Source organism: Mobula birostris, chromosome 8, assembly GCF_030028105.1.
Source record: "Mobula birostris isolate sMobBir1 chromosome 8, sMobBir1.hap1, whole genome shotgun sequence".
Taxonomy (NCBI): domain Eukaryota; kingdom Metazoa; phylum Chordata; class Chondrichthyes; order Myliobatiformes; family Myliobatidae; genus Mobula; species Mobula birostris.
Window position 1 is genome coordinate 138545064 of NC_092377.1, and position 23487 is coordinate 138568550.

The following is a 23487-nucleotide window of genomic DNA, read 5'->3' on the forward strand; positions in this document are numbered from 1 at the left end:
ACTTTTGATTAGTTACATTGATGTGACTTGATGGTTATGCTTGTGAATTACTGGCAGGGTGGGAACCGTCAAATCTGAGCTTAATTCTGTTCTCAACAGCCTTCATATGCTTTTACAGTGTGACTTAATGATAATGCAAAATGAATATTACCTTTTGAACATTGCAGCAATTAATTAAGAACAGAGTTGCTATTGTGAACTAGAAACTGAACTAAGTTCACTTAGGTTATGGGCCAATTTTTACTTCCTGATAGAGGCAAAAGCATTTAGGAACTACTATAAACAAAATTAGATTTTCTATAGTTGACATGGAAAAGTTACGGACTAGTAATACTGTAGTTGGTAATGAATAAACAATAGGACATATAAACTTGCTATAAAACTTAAGTTTTAACCTAAATTCTTAATTATATTCTTAGAAATAATTTCCTCTATTTAAAACTTAAAATGCTTTTTAAAGATTTTTAACAAATCTGCTGAATGTTCTCGCTTCCTAATAGCACTAGCTACATGAAAAAGGATCTAGATCTAGCACTAGGTACAATTTGCTGGATGTGGTGCCGTCTCTTTAATTCCAGGCATACAGATTGAATGGGTAATTTTTTCTATTGTGATAATGAAGTATTAGAAATCTTGACTGATATTTCACTGGATAGAGTTCAATTTTGTGCTTTTAATTGGTTTCTACATGGTGAAGTCCCAACTCTGATTTTATAGCTTATTAGTGCAAAATGTAGTACATTTGAGCTTTATGTTTTAATGCCAGGTTTTCTTGAAGAAATTAGAGTATTTAATATACATGTTGCTTCTGTGGTGATGGGTTTAAAATATTGCCCCAAATTTCTAACTATGTGTAAGTTTTTTAAAAACATACAAGCTGGCATTCCACTTGTTAAGTAAAACATTGCCTAAACTTATTAATAGTGTCATTTTTGTATTTTAAAAATAATTAACATGTTATATAAATACATCATTTAAAGTCACGTGTTCTGTTTACAGACGACATGGCTTATTGCAACTATTCCTTACTTACCTCTGTTGCCAGATCAAGGTAAGATGGAGAACCCTCATATTAAAGTTATATTGCTAAGGAACAGTTATATTTGAAATTGATGAACTCCTGCAATATCATTTTCAGCAGATGATGTTGTTTTGTATACTGACTGCACAGTCATAATAATTGCTCAGGATTTCTTTTCCTGTCAAAGCTGTAAAAAAAAAAAAAAAAAAAAATTCAGTGTTTAATTCTAGTTAGCATGAACGTGTATGTATGCCCATCTCATTTTCTTATATACACATCCACAATTTTCTTGTGGTTCCATTCACATCCTCCATATGACAGAAATGTGCACAATCAGTGTTGGAAATTGTGCCTCTCAGTGCTGAGAAAGATAAAGTAATATTCTTTTACTCATTTCTGCTAGTACATAAATGATATATATGGGGAGCTTGTCATTTCTCAAACAACTGGATAAATGTAATTCAGGACATTGTCTTTAACGAATGCTTGGAAAAGAAGGTTTTTATACATAGTGTATTCAGAGTTTGTGATTGGTATCCTTCATAAATACAGAAATGGAAAATAGTTGTACTGAGGCCATAATTTTGTTGAAAATGGAAGCAGTTTTATTCTCCTAAACTAAGCAATCAATATTGAAAAATTAAATTCCTTATTTCTAGAAAAATGTTTCTTCAAGCACCCCTGATGTCTCAATTGTTTAAGGCATTGTGCCATAGAACTGCAGACACATAGAGATAGATAGATAATAAAGGTGTAAATAGGCAAGAAAAATGTATATTACATGTATAATATTTGTTCCATCTTGGTCATTTTCATCTTCAGTTGAGCTGAATGAGTGGGAGGCAAATATAGATACTCTTTGATGTTTCGTGACAGAAGCACAGTGTTTCCTCCAAAATTAGAATGTGTGAAGATATTACAATCTTGTGTATGGACTTAGGAAAACAAAATGCTTTGGTGGCAGATGGGCAGGATTATTTATTTCAAATGGAATGTTACTTTTTTAATTGATTAATTGAATTTACTACATTTAAAAATGTTCTCCATAATTGTATTGCTGATCTTGGGCTACTTAACTGAGAGAACATAGAATAGTAACAGCACAGATCAGGCCCTTCAACCCCAATGTTGGTGCCAATTGTGATGCCATTTTAAACTGTATATTTGCCTACACATAGTCTATATCCCTCAATTCTCTGCTTGTTCATGTAACTGTCTACATTCTTTCTAAACATTGCTGCTGACTTCCCTGGTGGCATTCTAGGTGCTACTACTCTTTGTGAATTTCCTAACAAAAAATGCTGTATAAACACTTTCCTTCTCTCACCTGGACAGCAAAGATGCATACATCAGGGTGCTCTTTATTTACTACAGCTCAGCGTTCAATACTATCATCTCTCAAAAGTAATCAAGCTTCAAGACCTTGCCCTCAATACCTCCTCGATTTCCTCACTTACAGACCAGAGTCAGTTTGGATTGGCAACAACATCTCCTCCGTGATCTCAATCAGCACAGGTGCACCACAAGGCTGTGTGCTTAGATACTGCTCTACTGGCTTTACATTTATAACTGTGCGGCTAAACACAGCTCCAATGCCATATTCAAGTTTGCTGATGACACCACTATTGTATGCCCACTCAAAGGTAGTGATGAATCACATATAGCAGAGAGATGGAACATCTGGTTGAGTGGTGCCATAACAACAACCAGCAAGACTAAAGAGCTGATTATTGACTTCAGGAGAAGGAAACGAGGTCTATGAACCAGACCTCATTGGGTCAGAGTTGGGGAGAGTCAACAACTTTAAATTCCTCTGTGTTATTATTTTGGAGGGTCTACCCTGACCCCAGCATGTAAGTGCAATTTCGAAGAAAGCACGGCAATGCCTCTACTTCCTTAGGAGTTTGTGAAGATTCAGCATGATGTTTAAAACTTCGACAAACTTCTGTAGATGTATAGTGGAGAGTATGTTGACTGGCTACATCATAGCATAGTATGGAAACACCAATGCCCTTACTAGCTCTTCCTTCAGTTAGTCCTGAGGAAGGGTCTTAGCCCAAAAAGTCAACTGTACCTCTTCCTAGAGATGCTGCCTGGCCTGCTGCGTTCACCAGCAACTTTGATGTGTGTTGCTCAACATCATGTGACATGTCATCAATATGTTGATTTGTCATACTGTTTGAGAGTGAAACCTTTTCAATTTCTTATCCTAGCATTTTACTCACTATAAATTTTACATGTGGCATTATTAGGTTCTCACTAACTGTGTGTCTTTTCCTTTTCTGGGAAACAAGTTCTGCTACTAAATAACTTGTTTCCTGAGTCTTTTTACTGACTGTGACTTTATTAACAAAAGTTTTACTCTGTTTTGAGATTCCAATAGCTGTTTTAAAATAAACAGCATTTTTTAATGTTATATGGCTATGATTTGTAGCTGTGTCTTTTCAATTTTGCGGGAGCCATTGCTGCATTTCTAAGTTGTTTGCCACAGACTAGGCACAATGGAATAGGACAACTTGGATCACTAGTACATGTAAATCTCATTGATAAGTAGCTTTCATTGTAAATACAGACTTCTTTTTTGTCCATTGCTGCCCTAGTGCAGTGAAATGACTCAGAAGATTGTAATTCTTTATCATTATTCTTATCAGAATCTGAACAAGAAAACCGCAAAATATATGCAATTCTCTTCTGACCTACACAATCCACCTTTTGCAACCTTTACAAAAGCAGCAAGGGAGCAGGCCAGCAGCTGAGTCATGGTGTGTAAAAATTCCTTCTTTAGAATGAAAATTTCCCTCCAATTTTCCACTATAGTTCGCTCTCATAATTTAGTTGGTGGCGTGCAAGGAGAAGTTGGGGAGGAACACAGCCCAATTTGGACAAGTCTATTCAATGCCTGGAAAACACACTTCACACTCATCAGCCTACCATCCTCCCCTCAGTGCAATGCAGTGCTCACCAATTATCGATGGCCTTCCCTATCTCATGTCAAAAACTGAGAATGGACTCAACCAAATAAACACAGTCCTACTGCACACTGCCATACTGGGCTGAGAGACCTCTGATGAGATGGCTAATGGAGCTGCTTGGTCACTGCCAGTGCTAGCATCATGCGTTACAAGAAGTTCAAAAAATGATGTTTATTTTTTTAAGTCGCAACCTTTTGCGAACCCCAGTTGTGAAACCTTGTTTTAGCGTTATAGAGGGATGGATCACTCTCTTAACTACTTGAAAGCAATAGATACAAATGGTCCTGCTACAACAATCAGCTGTATCCATTGATTAAAGCGTTGCATATTTCTTACCTACAAGATTGGATGATTGTACGCTAACTTCTTTTCCTGAGAAGCTGGTGATGTATCTGTTTCTATAATCCTATTGGGTAGGAAAGCGTTGGTGATTATATGTCCAGTTCAGGATGGAATTCATCTTGGAGGTGATTATATTCATATGGTTTGGACTTCTTTCTGGGTGGTGGGGGTTACAATGAAGCAACTTAAAGGGAGTCTTTTACTTAGCAGTGATGGAGCAATTCAGTATTGAGGACATTGCAGTCACCGTGATGTGTTGTACTACTCGTCCATTTGTAAGTATTTGTAAGTGCTACTTGTATGAATTGTATTATTATATTCCAAGCTTGAATGGCCTTAGTGATAAAGAATCTTTCAAGTATTGGGAGCCAAGCCAGTCTCTGTCCAGATCTGATTTTGGGCATGATTGTGATAATGGTACTGTTCTTAACAAAAAGAAGCTGATTACAGTTTCTCTTGTTCAAGAGAATCATTGTCTGCTCTTTTAGGGTGTAGATTTCATGTTCTTATTGTTAACATAAGCAGAATGTACTATGAATCCTGACATAAGTAGGTTTGAATTCTGTATTGTGGGTAGGATTATGAATGGATCTGAACACTGAACTTGTCTAGCTGTTGCTCTAAACTTGACCTTGTGTTAGAAGGGGAGTCATCAATTAAGAAGCTGAGGATTGGCCTGATAAATTTTGAAAATATTGTATGTAATCTGTAATAACAAACACAACTGTGTGGGAAGTTCTGTCATAATTTCTATTAATAGCAGACCATGTAATGTGCTCCAGTTTATCTTCAGACTACATTAAATGATATAAATCTATGACTGAAATTCTCCCAGATGAAGCTAAGCTTATAAATGATAGGAATAATTCAGACACCATTTTTCATTCACCTTGTTTCAATTGATTAATCATGTAATATATTTTAAACCAGTTGCATGTAGAGCATTAGGAGGGACGTCTTCTGTATTTCAATATTCCTTGTAGAAAGGTGAAGTCAGGAATTGTTAATCCTTTCTTTGCATTTAATATTGTTCATTTATTTAAAATTTAATAAATTAGCCCAATTGGAAAAGCCTGAAATTCTACTAATATATCGTTTACAAAGTTGAGGAAACAATGTTACAGCGTGTTATATAATAAACTGAAAGACATTAAAAGTCTCTTGAATTGGTTCAATACCTGTTTATTAGAGAAGTAAAGGTACGCTTACAGGTACAGAGTATTTATTGTTATGAAGAATTAGTTTCAAAAAGAAAGTTGGACAAATTTATTTCCTAAAATTGTGTTTTGTTTGCATTCTTATTTCATTGGATGTAGTTTATTATTGTAAAACCTACTGAGATACAGTGAAAAGCTTGTCTTCTATATTATTCATGCAGGTCAAATCATTATACAGTGCTTTGAGGTAGAACAAGTAAAACAATAACAGAATGTGTAATAGCTACAGAGAAAGTGCAGTGCATGTAAACAATAAAGTGAATTTCTGTTAAAAATTCTGAATAATTTCTGTGGAAGTTGGCCAATTGAAACAAAGAGCTTATCAATCACTGAGTTCACAACCTTTTCTGAGCAAAAATGTTGAGTGCAACAAGATGTGTGCTAGTTGCTGAATATGATTGCCACTATGCATTCACTTACTGTGCTACCCTTTTGCAAGAAAAGTAATCAAAAATCCTCTTGCTCTCAAATTAATTGACTGTCTTTTTGTATTATTGTATTTTCATATAAAAAAACACTTTTGTTTTGAAACAGAGGAGGAAACTGTCTCATGCATTGCACTTTGTACCCGTCTGTGGTGGTTCTGCATGTCCGTGGTTTACATTCAAATAGATTATATCCCAGAGTTCAAGAACTTGGGAGGACTCATCTCCTCTACTGCAATCTACCTCACAAATGTACCTCTGTAGTACCTATCTGCAACTTCCACCTGTCAGGTCAATGGCTTGAAGAATGTAAAAGATCATCCCATAAGCATATTAACAAACCAAGTTTTGAAAGACCAGGTTCACTTTCGCAAACAACTGAAAAGGATGTGGTGAAAACATCTTGGAAACAAAAAGTCATAAGTGACCTAAAACATTACTACAATGGATTCCGATTACTTTGGATTGACATAAAGGTAGCGACAAGGATACTGTCAAGATTACTGTATGGATTCCAGATCAGCCGTAGAGAGAGGCGAAGGGTATGTAATCTCAGCTATGAGCCATTTCTTAAAAGTAATTGACTTGTAATTGAATTTTATTTGAAATATTAAGGAGATGGAGCAATACTTTGTTTTAATTCTCCATGTTTTTCCCCTCTTGCTATGAAGCAGCAATTCCAGGTCTATGTTTTATGGTTGTTCACATACTGTAGGTATTTATTCTATATACATAAGCTGCCAGTAGTGCATCCTGTTCTATTTCCCACCTTTTATACTATTTGTGAAATCTCTTCAAATGTTATTAACAGGTATTGATAATCTTTGGTTTCCATAATTTGATTTTTTTTTAGATTATTACTGACTTTTAATTAAAGGATTGTGGTTTGAATAAATTCATTATGGTTAGTCATTTAAAAAAAAAAGGTTTTCTACTTTAGGTCTGCAGTATAATGCTACCAAATACAAATTTAATCCAGAGTAAATTACATTTGTAACCAACACTGAGTCAAATAATCTTGCAATGATGAAATCTGACCCAGCAAAGACTTTTAATCTTGACAAAAATTTCAAGTCAGGGTGCATGTGATTATGTCATTCTTTTTGTAGTGTTGAAGAAGATGGTCATTAAATCACAACACTGAACATACAGATTAGTTAATATATTTACTTAAATACTTGTCCACAGCCCTCATTAAAACTACCTTCACTTTCCTCACTGATTTCCAGATCTCTGTCCCATCCTGGTGTTTGTCATGGTCTTGCCCTGACTTCCTCTTGCAAAAATACGATAGCATCCTTGACTTAAAAAAAAATGCTCTCTCCAATGTGGGTCAATATTCCCTCTACTCCCTCCCAAATACTGGGCAATCAGCCTCCACTCTTTTCTACTTACTTATGCCACTTTATTGCTGTTTCTGTAACAGTTTTGTTTTACCAGTCAGGGTTGTTAGCCCTGAGCTGAACCCCCGAGGACAGGTCTACCATTTGACCTGTTTGGCATAGGTGGCCCGACCAAGAGCCAAAGCATAAAGCCCTGACTCTAGCCAGCTAAGCTCTCTGGGTCACTGAGGTACGCAAGTCTCCGAACCACGACAAGGTTGTAGTTCTCTTGCAAAACTCTTTACTACAAGGATTCTTAATATTGATTCTTTCCTGACTCCAGCCTCAAGAATCCAGCCGCTCTTGACCCTGCATCCCCAACCTTCCAGCAGCTGTGAGCCTGATGTGTCACAACTAGCTTTTGATATAGCTGGACAACATCCAAAATGGTCATTGTTCTATCATATCAGTGTGTTTTTTATGCACTAGAATCTGTAAGTAAACTGTTGTTGGTATGCAGCTCATAAATTTTGTCCTGTATTAAACTGTTTCAGCTTCTGCGTACCTCTGTTGACCTCTTCCGTCTAGTTCCTTTCGTAATCTTCCTGGTTGTGCCATTTATGGAGTTTTTGCTCCCTGTCTTTTTAAAGCTGTTTCCTGAAATGTTGCCGTCTACATTTGAGACAAAATTGAGTCAGGTTGGTGACGATTTGTTTTAAATAAAACTTGTAATTTGATGGAGTATTTAACCACTACTTTTACATAAGGTAAAAGATGTCAATCTGTGGAAATTATGTTGGGCAGAAATATGTAGGTGTCTAGAAACCAGAGTAAGGGATGAGGTGCCAATCAAAGAAAATGAAACTTTGCAATAATATTGAAACTAACATTTTTTTTCACTCTGAAATGTCAATTTATAGAGCAGAATGGAAGAACTAACATAAGGTAGCATACCATTAACCATAATCCTGCACAGCAGTCCTACAATGGTGAGGTAGAATCAATAACTACTTGGCATAATCCAGTTAAAACTGAAAAAGCTACTTAAGTAGTGGCTTCTGCTGGCACCAACTTTTAGGTGACAGTAATATGTAAAAATTTTGCCTGATGTGCTTGGTACGTTTATTTGTTTTCCAGGAAGAAAAGCAGAAGAAGACTATGGCAGCAAAACTTGAAATTGCAAAATTTCTCCAGGAAACCATCGTAGAAATGGCCAAAAGAAATAAAACAAAAAGTGGAGCAGCTACTGAACAGTTTTCTTCCTACGTGCAGAAGGTTTGCTTCAACCATTCACGCAGATTCTGCATCGTTAGGTATCTAACTATCACAAGTCAGTGTGTGAGAACATAGAAGTCTCCTGAAATTGGTATTTCCATTCAATAAGATCATGGATGATTCTGTGCTTTGTTTCTGCTGAGACTCATAATCTGTGATTCTGTTTGTGTCCAAAATTATGAATGTCAACAAGTACATTCAATAACAGCATTCACAGCCCTCTGATGTTAAAAATTCTATAATGTACAGCCATCTGTTTGGAGAAATTTCTCCTCATTTTAGTTAGAAACATAGAAAACCTACAGCACAACATGTCCGTACCTGAGAAATTACTGGACTTCCCCATAGCCCTCTATTTTTCTAAGCTTCACATACCTATCTAAAATTCACTTAGAATACCCTATCATACCTGCCTCCACCACCGTTGTCAGCAGCCCATTCCATGCACTCACCACTCTGAGTATAAAAAACTTACCCCTGACATCGCCTATGTACCTACTCCCCAGCACCTTAAACCTGTGTCCTCTTGTGGCAACCATTTTAGCCCTGGGAAAAAGCCTCTGACTCTCCAGATGATCAATGCCTCTCATCATCTTATACACCTCTACCAGGTCACCTCTCATCCTCCGTCGCTCCAAGGAGAAAAGGCTGAGTTCACTCAACCCGTTTTCATAAGGCATGCTCCCCAATCCAGGCAACATCCTTGTAAATCTCCTCTGCACCCTTTCTATGGCTTCCACATCCTTCCTGTAGTGAGGTGACCAGAACTGAGTACAGTACTCTAAGTGGGGTCTGACCAGGGTCCTATATAGCTGCAACATTACCTCTCGGCTCTTATATTCAATTCCACAATTAATGAAGGCCGATACACCGTATGCCTTCTTAACCATAGTGTCAACCTGCGCAGCTACTTTGAGCATCCTATTGACTCGGACCCCAAGATCCCTCTGATCCTCCACACTGCCAAGAGTCTTACCGTTAATACTATATTCTGCAATCATATTTGACCTACCAAAATGAACCACTTTACACTTATCTGGGTTGAACTCCATCTGCCACTTCTCAGCCCAGTTTTACATCCTATCAATGTCCTACTGTAACCTCTGACAGCCCTCCTCTTCTTCTTTTTCGGTTGTCCATTGAAATCCGATGACGACGTCCACTCCTTTAATGGTGAAATCTTTGACTATGCAGTCTTATCCTGGACCCACAAGCTCTGTTGCAGGTGGGACATGTATTTGTGGTAGTGGTGGCAACCATGGCTGTATTTTTGGCACTCTTCTGCTGTCTTCTGGTTGTTCTTTCTATCTCCAGAATACGAGCCCTGTCCCTACACAGCTGTCGCCAAGTGGTACGGTCAGCAGCAACATCCTCCAGGTCCTCGGGTCTGATCTTGCACTTCCTTAAAGCATACTTCAACTGATCCTTATAGTGCTTCTTCGGCCCTCCAGCTGAGCGTTGACCATGATGTAGCTGGCCGTATAACACTCTGCAGGGTAGCTGACATGGAGGCATCCTTATCCCATCCCCCAGCCACTGCAGCTGACGCTGGGTGATCATGGCCTCAATACTTCTGCAGTTGGTCTTTACAAGTATTTCAGTGTGAGGCACCCGCTCACGCTAGGTAATTCCCAGGATGCGCTGGAGACAGATAACGTGGAAACGCTCCAAGGACTTGATGTGATGGCTGTAGGTTACCCAAACTTCACAGTTATAAAGGAGGGCGGTGATACAGACTGCTTGGTATACGGCATCCTTTATGGAGGGACGAAGGCTCCTGTTTTGAAAGACTCTACGCCAAAGGCAGCTGATGCTTGTTTAATGCGGCTCTGGATGTTGTTGTCAATGCCGCTATCCTCAGAGAGAATGCACACGATCCACAACACCTCCAACCTTTGTGTCATCAGCAAACTTACTAACCCATCTGTCCACTTCCTCATCGAGGTCATTTATAAAAATCATGAAGAGTAAGGGTCCCAGAACAGATCCCTGAGGCACACCACTGGTCACCGACCTCCATGCAGAATATGACCCATCTACAACCACTCTTTGCCTTGTGTGGGCAAGCCAGTTCCGGATCCACAAAGCAATGTCCCCTTGGATCCCATGCCTCCTTACTTTCTCAATAAGCCTTGCATGGGATACCTTATCAAATGCCTTGCTGAAATCCATATACACTACATCTACTGCTCTACCTTTATCAATGCGTTTAGTCACATCCTCAAAAAATTCAATCAGGCTTATAAAGCACGACCTGCCCTTGACAAAGCCATGCTGACAATTCCTAATCGTATTATTCCTCTCCAAATGTTCATAAATCCTGCCTCTCAGGATCTTCTCCATCAACTTACCAACCACTGAAATAAGACTCACTGGTCTATAATTTCCTGGGCTGTCTCTACTCCCTTTCTTGAATAAAGAAACAACATCCGCAACCCTCCAATCCTACAGAACCTCTCCCATCATCATTGATGATTCAAAGATCATCGCCAGAGGCTCAGCAATCTCCTTTCTCACCTCCCACAGTAGCCTGGGGTACACCTCATCCGGTCTCGGTGACTTATCTAACTTGATGCTTTCCAAAGACTCCAGCGCATCCTCTTTCTTAATATCTGCATGCTCAAGCTTTTCAATCTGCTGCAAGTCAGCACTACAATCACCAAGATCTTTTTCCATAGTGAATACTGAAGTAAAGTATTCATTAAATACCCCTGCTATTTCCTCCGGTTCCATACAGACTTTCCCACTGTCACACTTGATAGGTCCTATTCTCTCACACCTCATCCTCTTGCTCTTCACATACTTGTAGAATGCCTTGGGGCTTTCCTTAATTCTGCCCGCCAAGGCCTTCTCATGGCCCCTTCTGGCTCTCCTAATTTCCTTTTTAAGCTCCTTCCTGTTAGCCTTATAATCTTCCAGTTCCCTAACATTACCTAACTCTCTGAACCTTTTGTAAGCTGTTCTTCTTGACTAGATTTATTACAGCCTTTGTACACCACTGTTCCTGTACCCTGCCATAACTTCCCTGTCTCATTGGAACATACCTATGCAGAATGTCACACAAATACCCCCTGAACATTTGTTACATTTCTTCTGTACATTTCCCTGAGAACATCTGTTCCCAATTTAAGCTTCCAATTTCCTGCCTGATAGGCTCATAATTCCCCTTACTCCAATTAAACACTTTCCTAACTTGTCTGTTCCTATCTCTGTCCAATGCTATTGTAAAGGAGATAAAATTATAATCACTGTCTCCAAAATGCTGTCCCACTGTGAGATCTGGCACCTGACCAGGGTCATTTCCCAGTACCAAATTAAGTACAATCTCTCCTCTTGTAGGCTTATCTACATATTGTGTCAAGAAACCTTCCTGAACACACCTAACAAACCACCCAATCTAAACCCCTTACTCTAGGGAGCTGCCAATCGATATTTGGGAAATTAAAATCTCCCATCACGACAACTCTGCTATTATTACACCTTTCCAGGATCTGTCTCCCTATCTGCTCCTCGATATCTCTGTTACTATTGGGCAGCCTATTAAAAAACACCCAGTAAAGTTATTGACCCTTTCCTGTTCCTAACCTCCACCCACAGAGACTCCGTAGACAATCCCTCCATGACGTCTACCTTTTCTGCAGCTGTGACACTATCTCTGATCAACAGTGCCATGTACCCACCTCTTTTGCCTCCCTCCCTGTCCTTTCTGAAACATCTAAAACCCGGCACTTGAAGTAATCATTCCTGTCCCTGAGCCATCCAAGTCTCCACCCAAGGCCACCACATCATAGCTCCAAGTACTGATCCACACTCTAAGCTTTGTTCACAATACTCCTTGCGTTAAAATAGACACATCTCAAACTGTCTATCTGAGCGCGTCCCTCATCTGTCACCTGCCTATCCTCCCTCACACACTGTCTCCAAGCTTTCTCTATTTATGAGCCAACTGCCTCTTCCCCAGTCTCTTCAGTTCGGTTCCCACCCCCCAACAATTCTAGTTTAAACTCTCCCCAGCAGCCTTAGCAAACTTCTCCACCAGGATATTGGTCCCCCTGGGATTCAAGTGCAACCTGTCCTTTTTGTACAGGTCACACCTGCCCCAAAAGAGGTCCCAATAATCCAGAAATTTGAATCCCTGCCCCCTCCTCCAATCCCTCAGCCACACATTTATCCTCCACCTCATTCTATTCCTATACTCACTGTCGAGTGGCACCGGCAGTAATCCTGAGGTGACTATCTTTGCAGTCCTGCTTCTCAACTTCCTTCCTAACTCCCTGTAGTATTTTTTTCAGGACCTCTTCTCTTTTCCTACCTATGTTATTGGTACCAATATGTACCATGACCTTTGGCTGTTCTCTCTCCCACTGCAGGATATCTTGAACGAGATCTGAAACATCCCGGACCCTGGCACCTGGGAGGCAAACTACCATCCGAGTTTCTTTCCTGCGTCCACAGAATCACCTGTCTGACCCCTAACTATAGAGTCCCCTATCACTACTGCCTTCCTCTTCCTTTCTCTACCCTTCTGAGCCACAGGGCCGGACTCTGTGCCAGAGGCACAGCCACTGTTGCTTCCCCCGGGTCAGCTGTTTTCCCCCCTCTCCCCCGCAACAGTACTCAAACAGGAGTACTTATTGTCAAGGGGTACAGCCACAGGGGTACTGTCTAGTACCTGGCTCTTCCCCTCCCCTCCCCTCTCCTGACTGTTACCCACTTGTCTGTCTTCTGTGGCCCCGGTGTGACCATCTGCCTATAACTCCTTTCTATCACCTCCTTGCTCTCCCTGACCAGGCAAAGGTCATTGAGCTGCATCTCCAGTTTCCTAATGTGGTCCCTTGGGAGCTGCAGTTGGACACACCAGGTGCAGATATGGCCGTCTGGGAGGCTGGGAGACTGCAGGACCTCCCACATCTGACACCGAGCACAGAAGACTGACCTCACACACATACTACCTCCTTTCGACAATTAACACAGGTAGATCTACCTCACCTTGTTACTGCCTAAGCCCATTGAGCCAAAGCCCTCTCACTCCGCTGCCCGCTGGATATGGGGGCTTTTAAAAACTTTTCCCGCTCTGCTGGCTGACGTCACGCGCCTGCGCAGTCTTGTCTCTCTTTTACCCTGAGTGGTAAATCTGCCTTTGCTCCAGAAATCCTTAGACATTCACCCGCAGCCTTCTTGCTCCGAATCAAAAAATTCCATAAGGTGCAGCCATCTGTTTGGAGAAATAATTCTAATAAGTTCTAATAAGACAATCCCTTATAATGTGGCTGTACCCTCTTGACTTAGCCAGCCCTCGAAACCAGCATCATGGCATCCAGATTGTTGAGCTCGAAAAGTGTATAAGAGTCTTGTATGTCTCAGTGAAATAATCTCTTGTACTTTCTAACTCTGGTTAGTGCAAGTCAGTCTTATTCAACTTCCCCTCTTAGGACTAATCCTCTTCATAAGAATCAATTTAGTGAATTGAAGCCAGAGTAACTGCCTTTAGGTATGGTGATCAGTACTCATTTATAGTTAGTGTGTATGGGCACACATCTGTTCATCTTTTTCTGTTCCTTCTAATTGTCAGGTTCCCTAGAATATATGTATCATCCGTGACCTAGTTATTTTGTAATATATAGAAGATCATAATCATTTGTCTCTATGTCATCATCTCAACAATTTTGATTATTAGTGTCTCTTGTATTCAAGCACAATGCCGCTAACTTTACTATGATTTTAGTTTGGTTGAATTGGATCATTCAGCCCATTGAGTTTGCTCCTTCATACAATCATGGCTGATTTTTATTTTCAACACCATTCTCCTGCTTTCTCTCTTTGACTCTTAAACCCCTTGGCATTATTCTCTTGCTCAACAAGAGAGCATGATACTGAATTTCAGGAAATGAGTTCAGTTCCCACCACTGCCTGTAAGGAGTGTTTACATTCTCCCCTTGACTGCATGCCAAATGCTTTTACTTTAGCAAACCCATAATATCCCTTGATATCCAGGGTTGCTTGAACTTGCCTCACACTATTTCACTTTTAAAAGACTCTCGCTTGTCAGAATTTCCCAAATATCTGCATCCTTTTCTGAACTACTTTGAAACTTGCAGTGTTATGGGTCACTACTCTCCAAAATGCTCTTCCACAGACATCTCAACTGCTTGCCCAGCTTCATTACTTAAGATTTAGGACTCACCATGTGACTATCCATTAAAAAGCTCTCCTGGATTTAAAAATTCCAGTCTTATACAATGTGATCTCAGTTAAATTTGGGAAGTTGAAATCTCCTACTACCATAAGCCTATTGCTATACACCTCTCTGTGATTTGCTGCGTATCCTCCTTTCTCTTCTGACTATTGAGATGCCTGGAGCATAACTGCAACCAGTGATTGCCCTTTTTAATTTTTAAGCTCTATCTATATGCCTCATTTGAAGAGTCCTCTAGGCAACCTCCCCCATTACTGCTGTGATGGTCTCCTTAATATTACAACCAGCCCTCCCCCTTTAATTTCTCCCATATCACTCCAGAATGTTGTATTACTGGTCCTGCTCTTTCTTCAACTATGTGTATGTGATTGTAAAAATACATTTCCCTGTGCTGTTCAACGCTGTTTTGTTCACTTGCCTCTCGAGTTAGGCTTGCGTTAAAATAGACGCATTCCTCCCATATGCATGAAGATGCATTTGTCTACTCTGCTAACTAGACTTTACCTTTTTTATACCTTCTATTTTACCTTCTATACCTCACTCTCCCATCCTCAACTGTACATCAACTCTGTGCCCATAACCTTGCCAAATTTGTTTAAATTCTCCCCAAAACTGGAAGCAAGCCTCCTTACTAAACAGCTCCTGTTTCAATTCAGTTACTTTGGTCCTGCTTGTACAGAAGTCACCTTCCCACAGATCTTCAAGATAAATAATTCTGAAGGCCTCACTCCTACATCATCCTGTTAACCATACTTTCATCGAACCTATGCTTCAAATCCATGTTTCTGAAGCTCCAGTGATTATCTTCACAAATCAATAATATTGTCATATTTTATGTCTTCTATATGCAGGTGAAATGGATTTAATTATCCTAATCTTGGAAATTGTATATTTCAGAGGGATCTTGAAAAAGCCGAACAATTTGAATGCTGGTTTGGAAAAAACCCACAACTTTTTTTAAAACCTCGCTGCCGTGTTGAAAATTTTGTCTTAAAGCTCATTGGATTTAGTGTAAACTTAACATTTGTCTGAAAGATAGTTGTTTATCACTGAAGCATTGGATTTCTAAAATGCTTTTGCAAAACATAATAAACTAAACAGGTAGCTGTTTTTTCAAATTTCATGTACAATATCTGTATTTGTTATGGTGGGGGAGGAGGTGATGAAATTGAGAGGTGATAGGTGGAAAAGATAAAGGACTATAGGTGAAGACAGTGGACCATGGAATAACAGAAAGAGGAGAACCAGAGAGAAGTGTTGGGCAGGTGAGAAGGAAGGGGTAGGAGGATAGCCATAAATAGGAATGAAAAAAGAGAGGAGGGAGCAATTATCAGAAGTTAGAGAAATCAATATTCATCCTGTCAGGTTGGACACTACCCAGATGGAATTTGAGGTGTTGCTGCCCCAACCTGAGTCTGGCCTGATTGTGACAGTAGAGGAAGGCATAGACAAACATGTCAGAATGGGAGTGGGAAGTTGAATTCAAATGGGTGCCATGGTAGACCCTGTCTTTTGCATCAGACAGATTGAAAGTGCTTGATGAATTGGCTGTTCAGTCTGCATCAGAATTCCCCTATGTAGAGGAGGCCACTCTAGATACAATAGATGATCCCTGAAGGACTTGTAGGTGAAGTGTTTCCTCACCTAGTAAGACTTTTTAGGGTCCTGAATAGTGGTGAGGGAGGTGGTGTAGCACCTGTCACACTTCTAGGGATAAGTGGCAGGAGAGAGATCAGTAGGGAGGGATAAGTGAACAAAGAAGTCAAAGACAGTGATTCCTAGGGAAAGTGGAGGTGGGGGTGGTGAGGAAAGATGCGCTTAATGATAGGATCTTCATGACAGAAGGATGTGCTGGATATGGAGGCTCATGGGATGGTAGGTAAGAACAAGGGGAATCCTGTCCCTGCTATGGCAGTAGGAAGATGGCTGAGGGCAGCTGTGCGGGAAATTAAGGAGATGCAGGTGAGGGCAGCATCGATGGTGGTGAAAAAGAAATTCGTTTTTTTTTTGAAAAAAGAATACCGCTCAGATATTCTAAAATGGCAAGCCTCATTCAAAAAACAAATGTGAAAGAGGTGGAGGAAATGAGGGAAGGAATAGCATTTTTACAGGAGACGGGGTGGGAAGAGGTATAGTCTAGATAAATGAGAGTTATGATAGTTTTATAAATTATGTCATTAGATAGTCTCAGTAGAGATCCCTTCCATTCCAATCCTGATGAAGGGTCTCAGCCTGAATCTGTTTATTCCCCTCCAGAGAATGCTGCCTGACTTGCTGAGTTCCTCTAGCAGTTTGTAAATTTACTGAAGAAGAGAACCAATGCCCAAGAAAAGCAGGGTGAGCTGCCTCAGCGACAATCACCCAGTTGTATTCACATCTACAGTGATGGGGTGCTTTGAGAGGTTGGTCATGACTAGAATTAACTCCTGTGTAAACAAGGACCTAGACCCACTGCATTTTACCTACTGCCACAAGTCTACAATGGATAGGTACAATCTTACTGACTCTCCACTCGGCTTTGGACTACCTGGACAAAAGCAATACCTACGTCAGGCTGCTATTTATTGATTATGTTCAACACTATCAACCCCTCAGTACTAATCAATAAGTTTCAAAACCTGTGCCTCTTTTCACTCTGCAAGCCCTTGACTTCCTCATTAGGAGACAACAGAGAGTGTGGTTTGGAAATGACTTCTCCTCCTCGCTGATAGTCAACCTCTATGCATAGTCCATTGCTCTACTCTCTACACCTATGACTGTGTGGCTAAGCACAGCTCAAAAACCGTATATAAATTTGCCAGTGACACAACTGTTGTTGGCAGAATCTCAAATGGTGATGAGGTGACTCACAGGAGGGACATGGATCTGCTAGTTGTTGCAACAATAGCCTTGCACTCAACATCAGTCAGACCAAGAAATTGAACGTGGACTTCAGGAAAGGAAAGTTGAGATCAAACTCCAAATGAAAGACTAACAAAAACTCTAGTGAATTTCTACAGGTGTACAGTGGAGAGCATTCTAACTTGTATCACTGTCTGTATAGAGACGCCACTGAAGAGGGTCAGAAAAAAGCTGCAGAGAGTTTCAAGTTCTGCCAGCTCCATCATGGGCACTAGTTTCCCTATCAGCAAAGGCATCTTCAAAATTCAATACCTCAAAAAGGTGGTATCTATCATTAAGGACCTCAATTACCCAAGTTATGCTCTCTTCTTACTGCTGCCATCAGAAGGGAGGTACAAGAGCCTGAAGAAACACACTCTATGTTTTAGGAACAACTTCTTCCCCTCCACCATCAGATTTCTGCACGGACAATGAATCACTACCTCACCCGTGATCATTACCTCACTATTTTTGCTTTCTTTTTGAAATACTGTATGTATAAAAATTAATTTTTATACATATGTTTCTTATTGTAATTAATAGTATTTTTGTTGCACTGTTTGCTGCAGCAAAACAAATTTCATGACATATGTCTGATATTAAATCTGATTCTTATTTTCAGCACCTACAGAATTTTTTCTTGCCAAATTCCTTGTAAATTTTTTCCCAGTAAGTTCTTAAATATTTAGTTCTAGTGTATGAACTACTACTACAAAATTTATCAATTTATTTGTTTTAGTGGGTATATAAATGTGGAACGTCGTTATTTTCACTTTCAAAGAACCCTTGACCAAATTTCATACAACTGTGTGTTCAAGTCAAAGCATTAGAAATTAAGATAAACCCTGATTTAGGACAAAGAATAAGAACCAATTTGAAGATTAGTTAAACAAGAGACCTTTGATCATGATGTCTAATTAATATCCATTCGGACCCCAAAGGAGTATATAAGCTGGCATTCTGAGGAGGCAACACCCTCAACTGATGATGGCTTCTCAATTAGAGCTGAAACGCCTGCAAACATTTTACCAAGCTCGGCGATCAACCAAACTTCCAATTCTTTGAAGGAGTTTATTCAGAGTGGCTAAAGGGTCGGGTAGTGAGAATTGTATCCCTGATGCTCAGTGCTGGAAATTCTGTTTCTGTTTACCCAAAAATATCTGGGTTCAGAAGCTCATTGTAAAGTGGTCACATTTGCAGATGATACCAAGCTAGAGGTATGGTGGAATCAGAAAGGTAACTTAGAAAGTTCCAAATACTTTGGACAAAATAAGTTAGTGAATAAAACAACAGTGGTTGAAATTTTATGTTACCAAAGATGATACTTCATGAATATGATACTGGTAAGGCCAAAGAAAAGACATTTTAATAAATTCACTATAAAAATCTGGCTGCACCCTATTGCTAAAAATCCCCCTGCTCCTGGGTCATTCATAAAAATTGTAAGAGGTAATGGACTTGAGGTTAACTGTTGAACAGTACCACTGCAAATCCTCTTGGAAAGTAGCTCCACTGTTATCCTTTGTTTCGTGTCATTTTGAAGCAATGATCAATCCTTAAGTTTCATTCTGACATATCTAACAACTATAGAGCAGCAGTCAGCTGGTGAAATGTGCTAATTGCATGACCAGAACAGTGGAATGCAAGTCAAGACAAATGATGGTCTCTAATGTTATAGAGTTCTGGTTGCTGCCCCAAGCCCCGTGTCACAAAATAGGAGACGTAAATGTTAATTGTCATTTATATTAATGACTTAGATGAGAATATACAAAGAACAGTTAGTATGTTTGCAAATGACACTAAAATAATTGGAGCCGTAGACAGTGAGGAGGAGTTGCAAGAATTACAACATGATCTTGGTCGATTGGGTAGTTGGGCCAAGGAATGGTAAATGGAACTTGATTCAGATAAGTGCAAGGTGTTACACTTAGAAGGACAAATCAAGGTAGAACTTTGACATTGAATGGAAGGTACTGGATGGTGTTATAGAACAGAAGGATCTTGGAGTACAGGTGCATAGTTCCCTTAAAGTGTAGTTACAGGTGGATAGGATAGTGAAAAAGACTTTTGTCATGCTGGCCTAATAAGGGCATTGAATGTAAAAGTTAGAAAGGCACATTGTGATTGTACAAGACATTGGTGGGGTCTCATTTGGAGTATTGTTCAGTTTTGGTCACCTGTTTTAGGAAAGATGTGATTAAACTGGAAAGAGTGCAAGGAAGGTTTATAAGGACATGTCAGTGCTCATGACTGAGGTATAGGGAGAGGTTCGACAGGCTAAGCCTTTCCTCTTTGGAGTGTAGGAAACTGAGGGGTATTGAAAAGGTGAGCGGTCTTTTATCCAGAGCTGAGGAATTGAAAGCTAGAGGACATAGTTTTAAGATTAGAGATGAAAAGTTTAATAAGAACCTGAAGGACAATTTTTTTTCACAGCAGGTGGCAGATGTATGAAACCAGTGCCTTAGGACAGACATCCCACCTCTCCCGGAAGTTCCGGGAGTCTCCCGCATATCGATAATGGCTCCCTGACGCCCGGAATTTATATACAATATCTCAGAAATAGATTTTTTGAGAGGGAGAAGGAGAGCGAGCATCCTGATTGGTCTCTCTTTGTGCTAAGAGTGGTTCCCAACCACCAGGCCACGAGGAAACGATATGATTTGGTGATATGAGTCAGCTGCACCTTTCCTCATTCCCTGTCAACACACTTGTTGAATTTTAACGCACGTGAGGTCATCAGTGACCCAAGGCGTGCAAAGGCATGGGTCCGTGACCCATTTGTGAATGTCCCCAGTGAATCATCCATGTCAGCATGGGAAAAAGATCAACTCCTTGAGCCTGCAAATGATGGTGGGCTGAAAAGTATGGTTTGACATAACACCTTTGCCAGCATTCTGGATCAAAGTCAAGACTGAATATCCTGAGATAGCCACGAAAGCACTGAAAACGTTGCTTCCATTTCCAACATATTTCTGCGAAGTGGCGTCTTCTGCAATGAATGCAATGAAAACTAAATTGCGGAATAGACTGGACACAAGGAACCCCCTTCGAGTATCGCTCTCTCCCATCACCCCTCGATAGGACTGCGTTGTTGCAGGAAAACAAGCCCAGAGCTCCCAATGATTCAGTGATATTGGTGTGTTGTAATGAATTTATATATTCATACAAGGAAAATATGCACTGTGTGTTTAATATCCAAACGTTACTTAAAATGTTATGATGCTATTGACTTATAAGTGACTTATAATTCAGTGGTCCCCAACCTCTGAGCCGCGAAGAATACAGCGGTAGCCAGAATGAACTCAGCACATCTTTAAGAAAAAAGCCGAAATAAACAAGCTAATTAATTAGGTGCCGCCCGGCTCATAAATGTCGGCCCAGATCAGAGGCGATTGCCAATTGTGTCTGATGAGGCCAAACTCCCTGTAGACTTGCTTAAAGTTGTAATAGAATAACATGATAATATAATATAAGTACATATTTTAATGTCACATTTGCTGCATATACCCAACTTGGTTTACAGATTACACAAAATCACTAAACAAAGTATTACATACACCCTTGGAGGTCGACGGGGGTGGGGGGAGGATATGGGGTGGCGGGAGGCGGGAGTGCTACCTCCCTGAAATAAGTTTTTGCAGGGTGGGATGTCTGTTAGGATGTGGTTAAGGCAGATACATTTAAGAAGTATATGGACAGGTATATGATGAGTTTAAAAGTGCTAGTAAATGGGATTAACTTGAATATATATTTTAGTCAGCATGGACAAGTATGGGCCAAAGGCCCTTTTTCCAACTATGAACTCTGACATACGAGCATTGGAAATGGAACGTAAACTTGCTGACAGACAAATCTTTAGGATGTGGGTGTAGGACATCCATTGTAGGATGAGGGCTAGCAAGCCATCCACATGTTCTGGAATTGGAATTCTGTGCAGGCGGGAGGAACAATGGCTGGTGATTCCCCCAAGTATGCGGATTGGTGAGATTGGAGTTTGAGGCCTAGTATTTGGCCTCCCATCATTGACGAGGCTGGAGTTTAAGGCCTACTGTTTGGTGATTGGCGAGTCTTTGGGTCAATACTGAAAGTTGCTTGGTTGTCCAGGAATCGAGGCCCGATGTCCGAAGCCCCAAATCACTGCAAGTCCACTGGTGAAGTCAAAGGCCCAATGTCTGTGAGTCTGAGTCCACTGGACACGGGAGGCCAAAGGTGGCCTATCATAGGTTTGGAATACTGCGCATATGGATGGGTAGGTGGGAAGGAGGAGCGGGGCTTGGTTTGCTGTTGTTTTGTCACTTATTATGTTCAGTTTTGGTCTGCTGAGCATTTAGAGCATGCTATATTGAAGCCGGAATGTGTGGTGACACTTACAGGCTGCCCCCAACACATCCTTGGCTGTGTTGATTGTTACTGCATGTGTCACATTTCAGCATGGTTTTAAATAATCTGAATCTTGTATCTTAAGAGTATGGATTTCAGGATGTGTATAAAGTCCTGAAGTCTAAGGTTCTTCAGCCAAGAAAGAAAACAGAGTGACAAAGTGCTTCAGGGTGTATAGAAACAGTTAATCCAGAACATCAATTTATATTCATTAAAGAAACGGCAACATAACTTTCAAGCTACAGAAGATCAGTTTTGAGATGAATATCAGGAAATTCTTAACACAAAAGTAACAGCACACAGGAAAAAAATCTTAAGGACAGAATAGGATAGGAAATTATACGTAACTGATGCAGTGGTGAGACATCAGGATCTCTAAACAGATAAATCATGTCATCAATATTTATTAAGGAACATTTTAACAAACCAATTCCATTAAGTATTTTTGGAAAGTATTAGACATTAGACCTTAAACATATTAGACATTTTGTTCTTAAAAGGATGTACTGCCTTACAAACAGGTGCACTTAAATAACTGTATGTAATAACTGTATATAACTGTCTGCCATATAATTCTGTGCTTTTAAACTTGCCATTTCACACACAAAAATAATTTCATTTGTCAGGTTATTATTATTTATTGTACTAAAGAAAGTGTACCAAAGCTTCTTGTAAAGGTATTGGTGGGGCTCTAAATTTTATTGGTTTCATTCTTGTATTATAAAAGCATCACCCCCTAGGACTGTAATCGTGAAGCTACTTGTTGCAGCTGCTGTTTCAGAAAATATACAATCTGTTTCATAGAAACATAGAAGATAGGTGCAGGAGTAGGCCATTTGGCCCTTCGAGCCTGCACCGCCATTCAGTATGATCATGGCTGATCATCCAACTCAGAACCCTGCACCAGCCTTCCCTCCATGCCCCCTGATCCCTTTAGCCACAAGGGCCATATCTAACTCCCTCTTAAATATAGCCAATGAACTGGCCTCAACTGTTTCCTGTGGCAGAGAATTCCACAGATTCACCACTCTCTGTGTGAAGAAGTTTTTCCTAATCTCGGTCCTAAAAGGCTTCCCCTTTATCCTCAAACCGTGACCCCTCGTTCTGGACCTCCCCAACATCGGGAACAATCTTCCTGCATCTAGCCTGTACAATCCCTTTAGGATTTTATGCGTTTCAATCAGATCCCCCCTCAATCTTCTAAATTCCAACGAGTATAAGCCTAGTTCATCCAGTCTTTCATCATATGAAAGTCCTGCCATCCCAGGAATCAATCTGGTGAACCTTCTTTGTACTCCCTCTATGGCAAGGATGTCTTTCCTCAGATTAGGGGACCAAAACTGCACACAATACTCCAGATGTGGTCTCACCAAGGCCTTGTACAACTGCAGTAGTACCTCCCTGCTCCTGTACTCGAATCATCTTGCTATAAATGCCAGCATACCATTTGCCTTTTT

The 23487-nt window shown here is 40.2% G+C and overlaps 1 protein-coding gene across 9 annotated transcripts in view; it reads left to right on the forward strand.

Moving 5' to 3' along the window:
* Positions 1-23487, forward strand: part of letm2 (leucine zipper-EF-hand containing transmembrane protein 2) — a 58465-nt gene that overhangs the window by 22830 nt on the left and 12148 nt on the right. For 4 of the 9 annotated variants that reach the window (XM_072266436.1, XM_072266437.1, XM_072266435.1 and 1 more), the window contains exons 2-5: positions 1000-1051; positions 6087-6519; positions 7854-7997; positions 8437-8574. In XM_072266436.1, the coding sequence (XP_072122537.1) occupies positions 1005-1051; positions 6087-6519; positions 7854-7997; positions 8437-8574 (762 nt within the window). In that variant the 5' untranslated portion in view covers positions 1000-1004. Of the gene's footprint in view, positions 1-997; positions 1052-4545; positions 4611-6086; positions 6520-7762; positions 7794-7853; positions 7998-8436; positions 8575-23487 lie in introns of those variants that run through there. The other 5 variants (XM_072266438.1, XM_072266440.1, XM_072266439.1 and 2 more) reach the window with 4 other exon arrangements.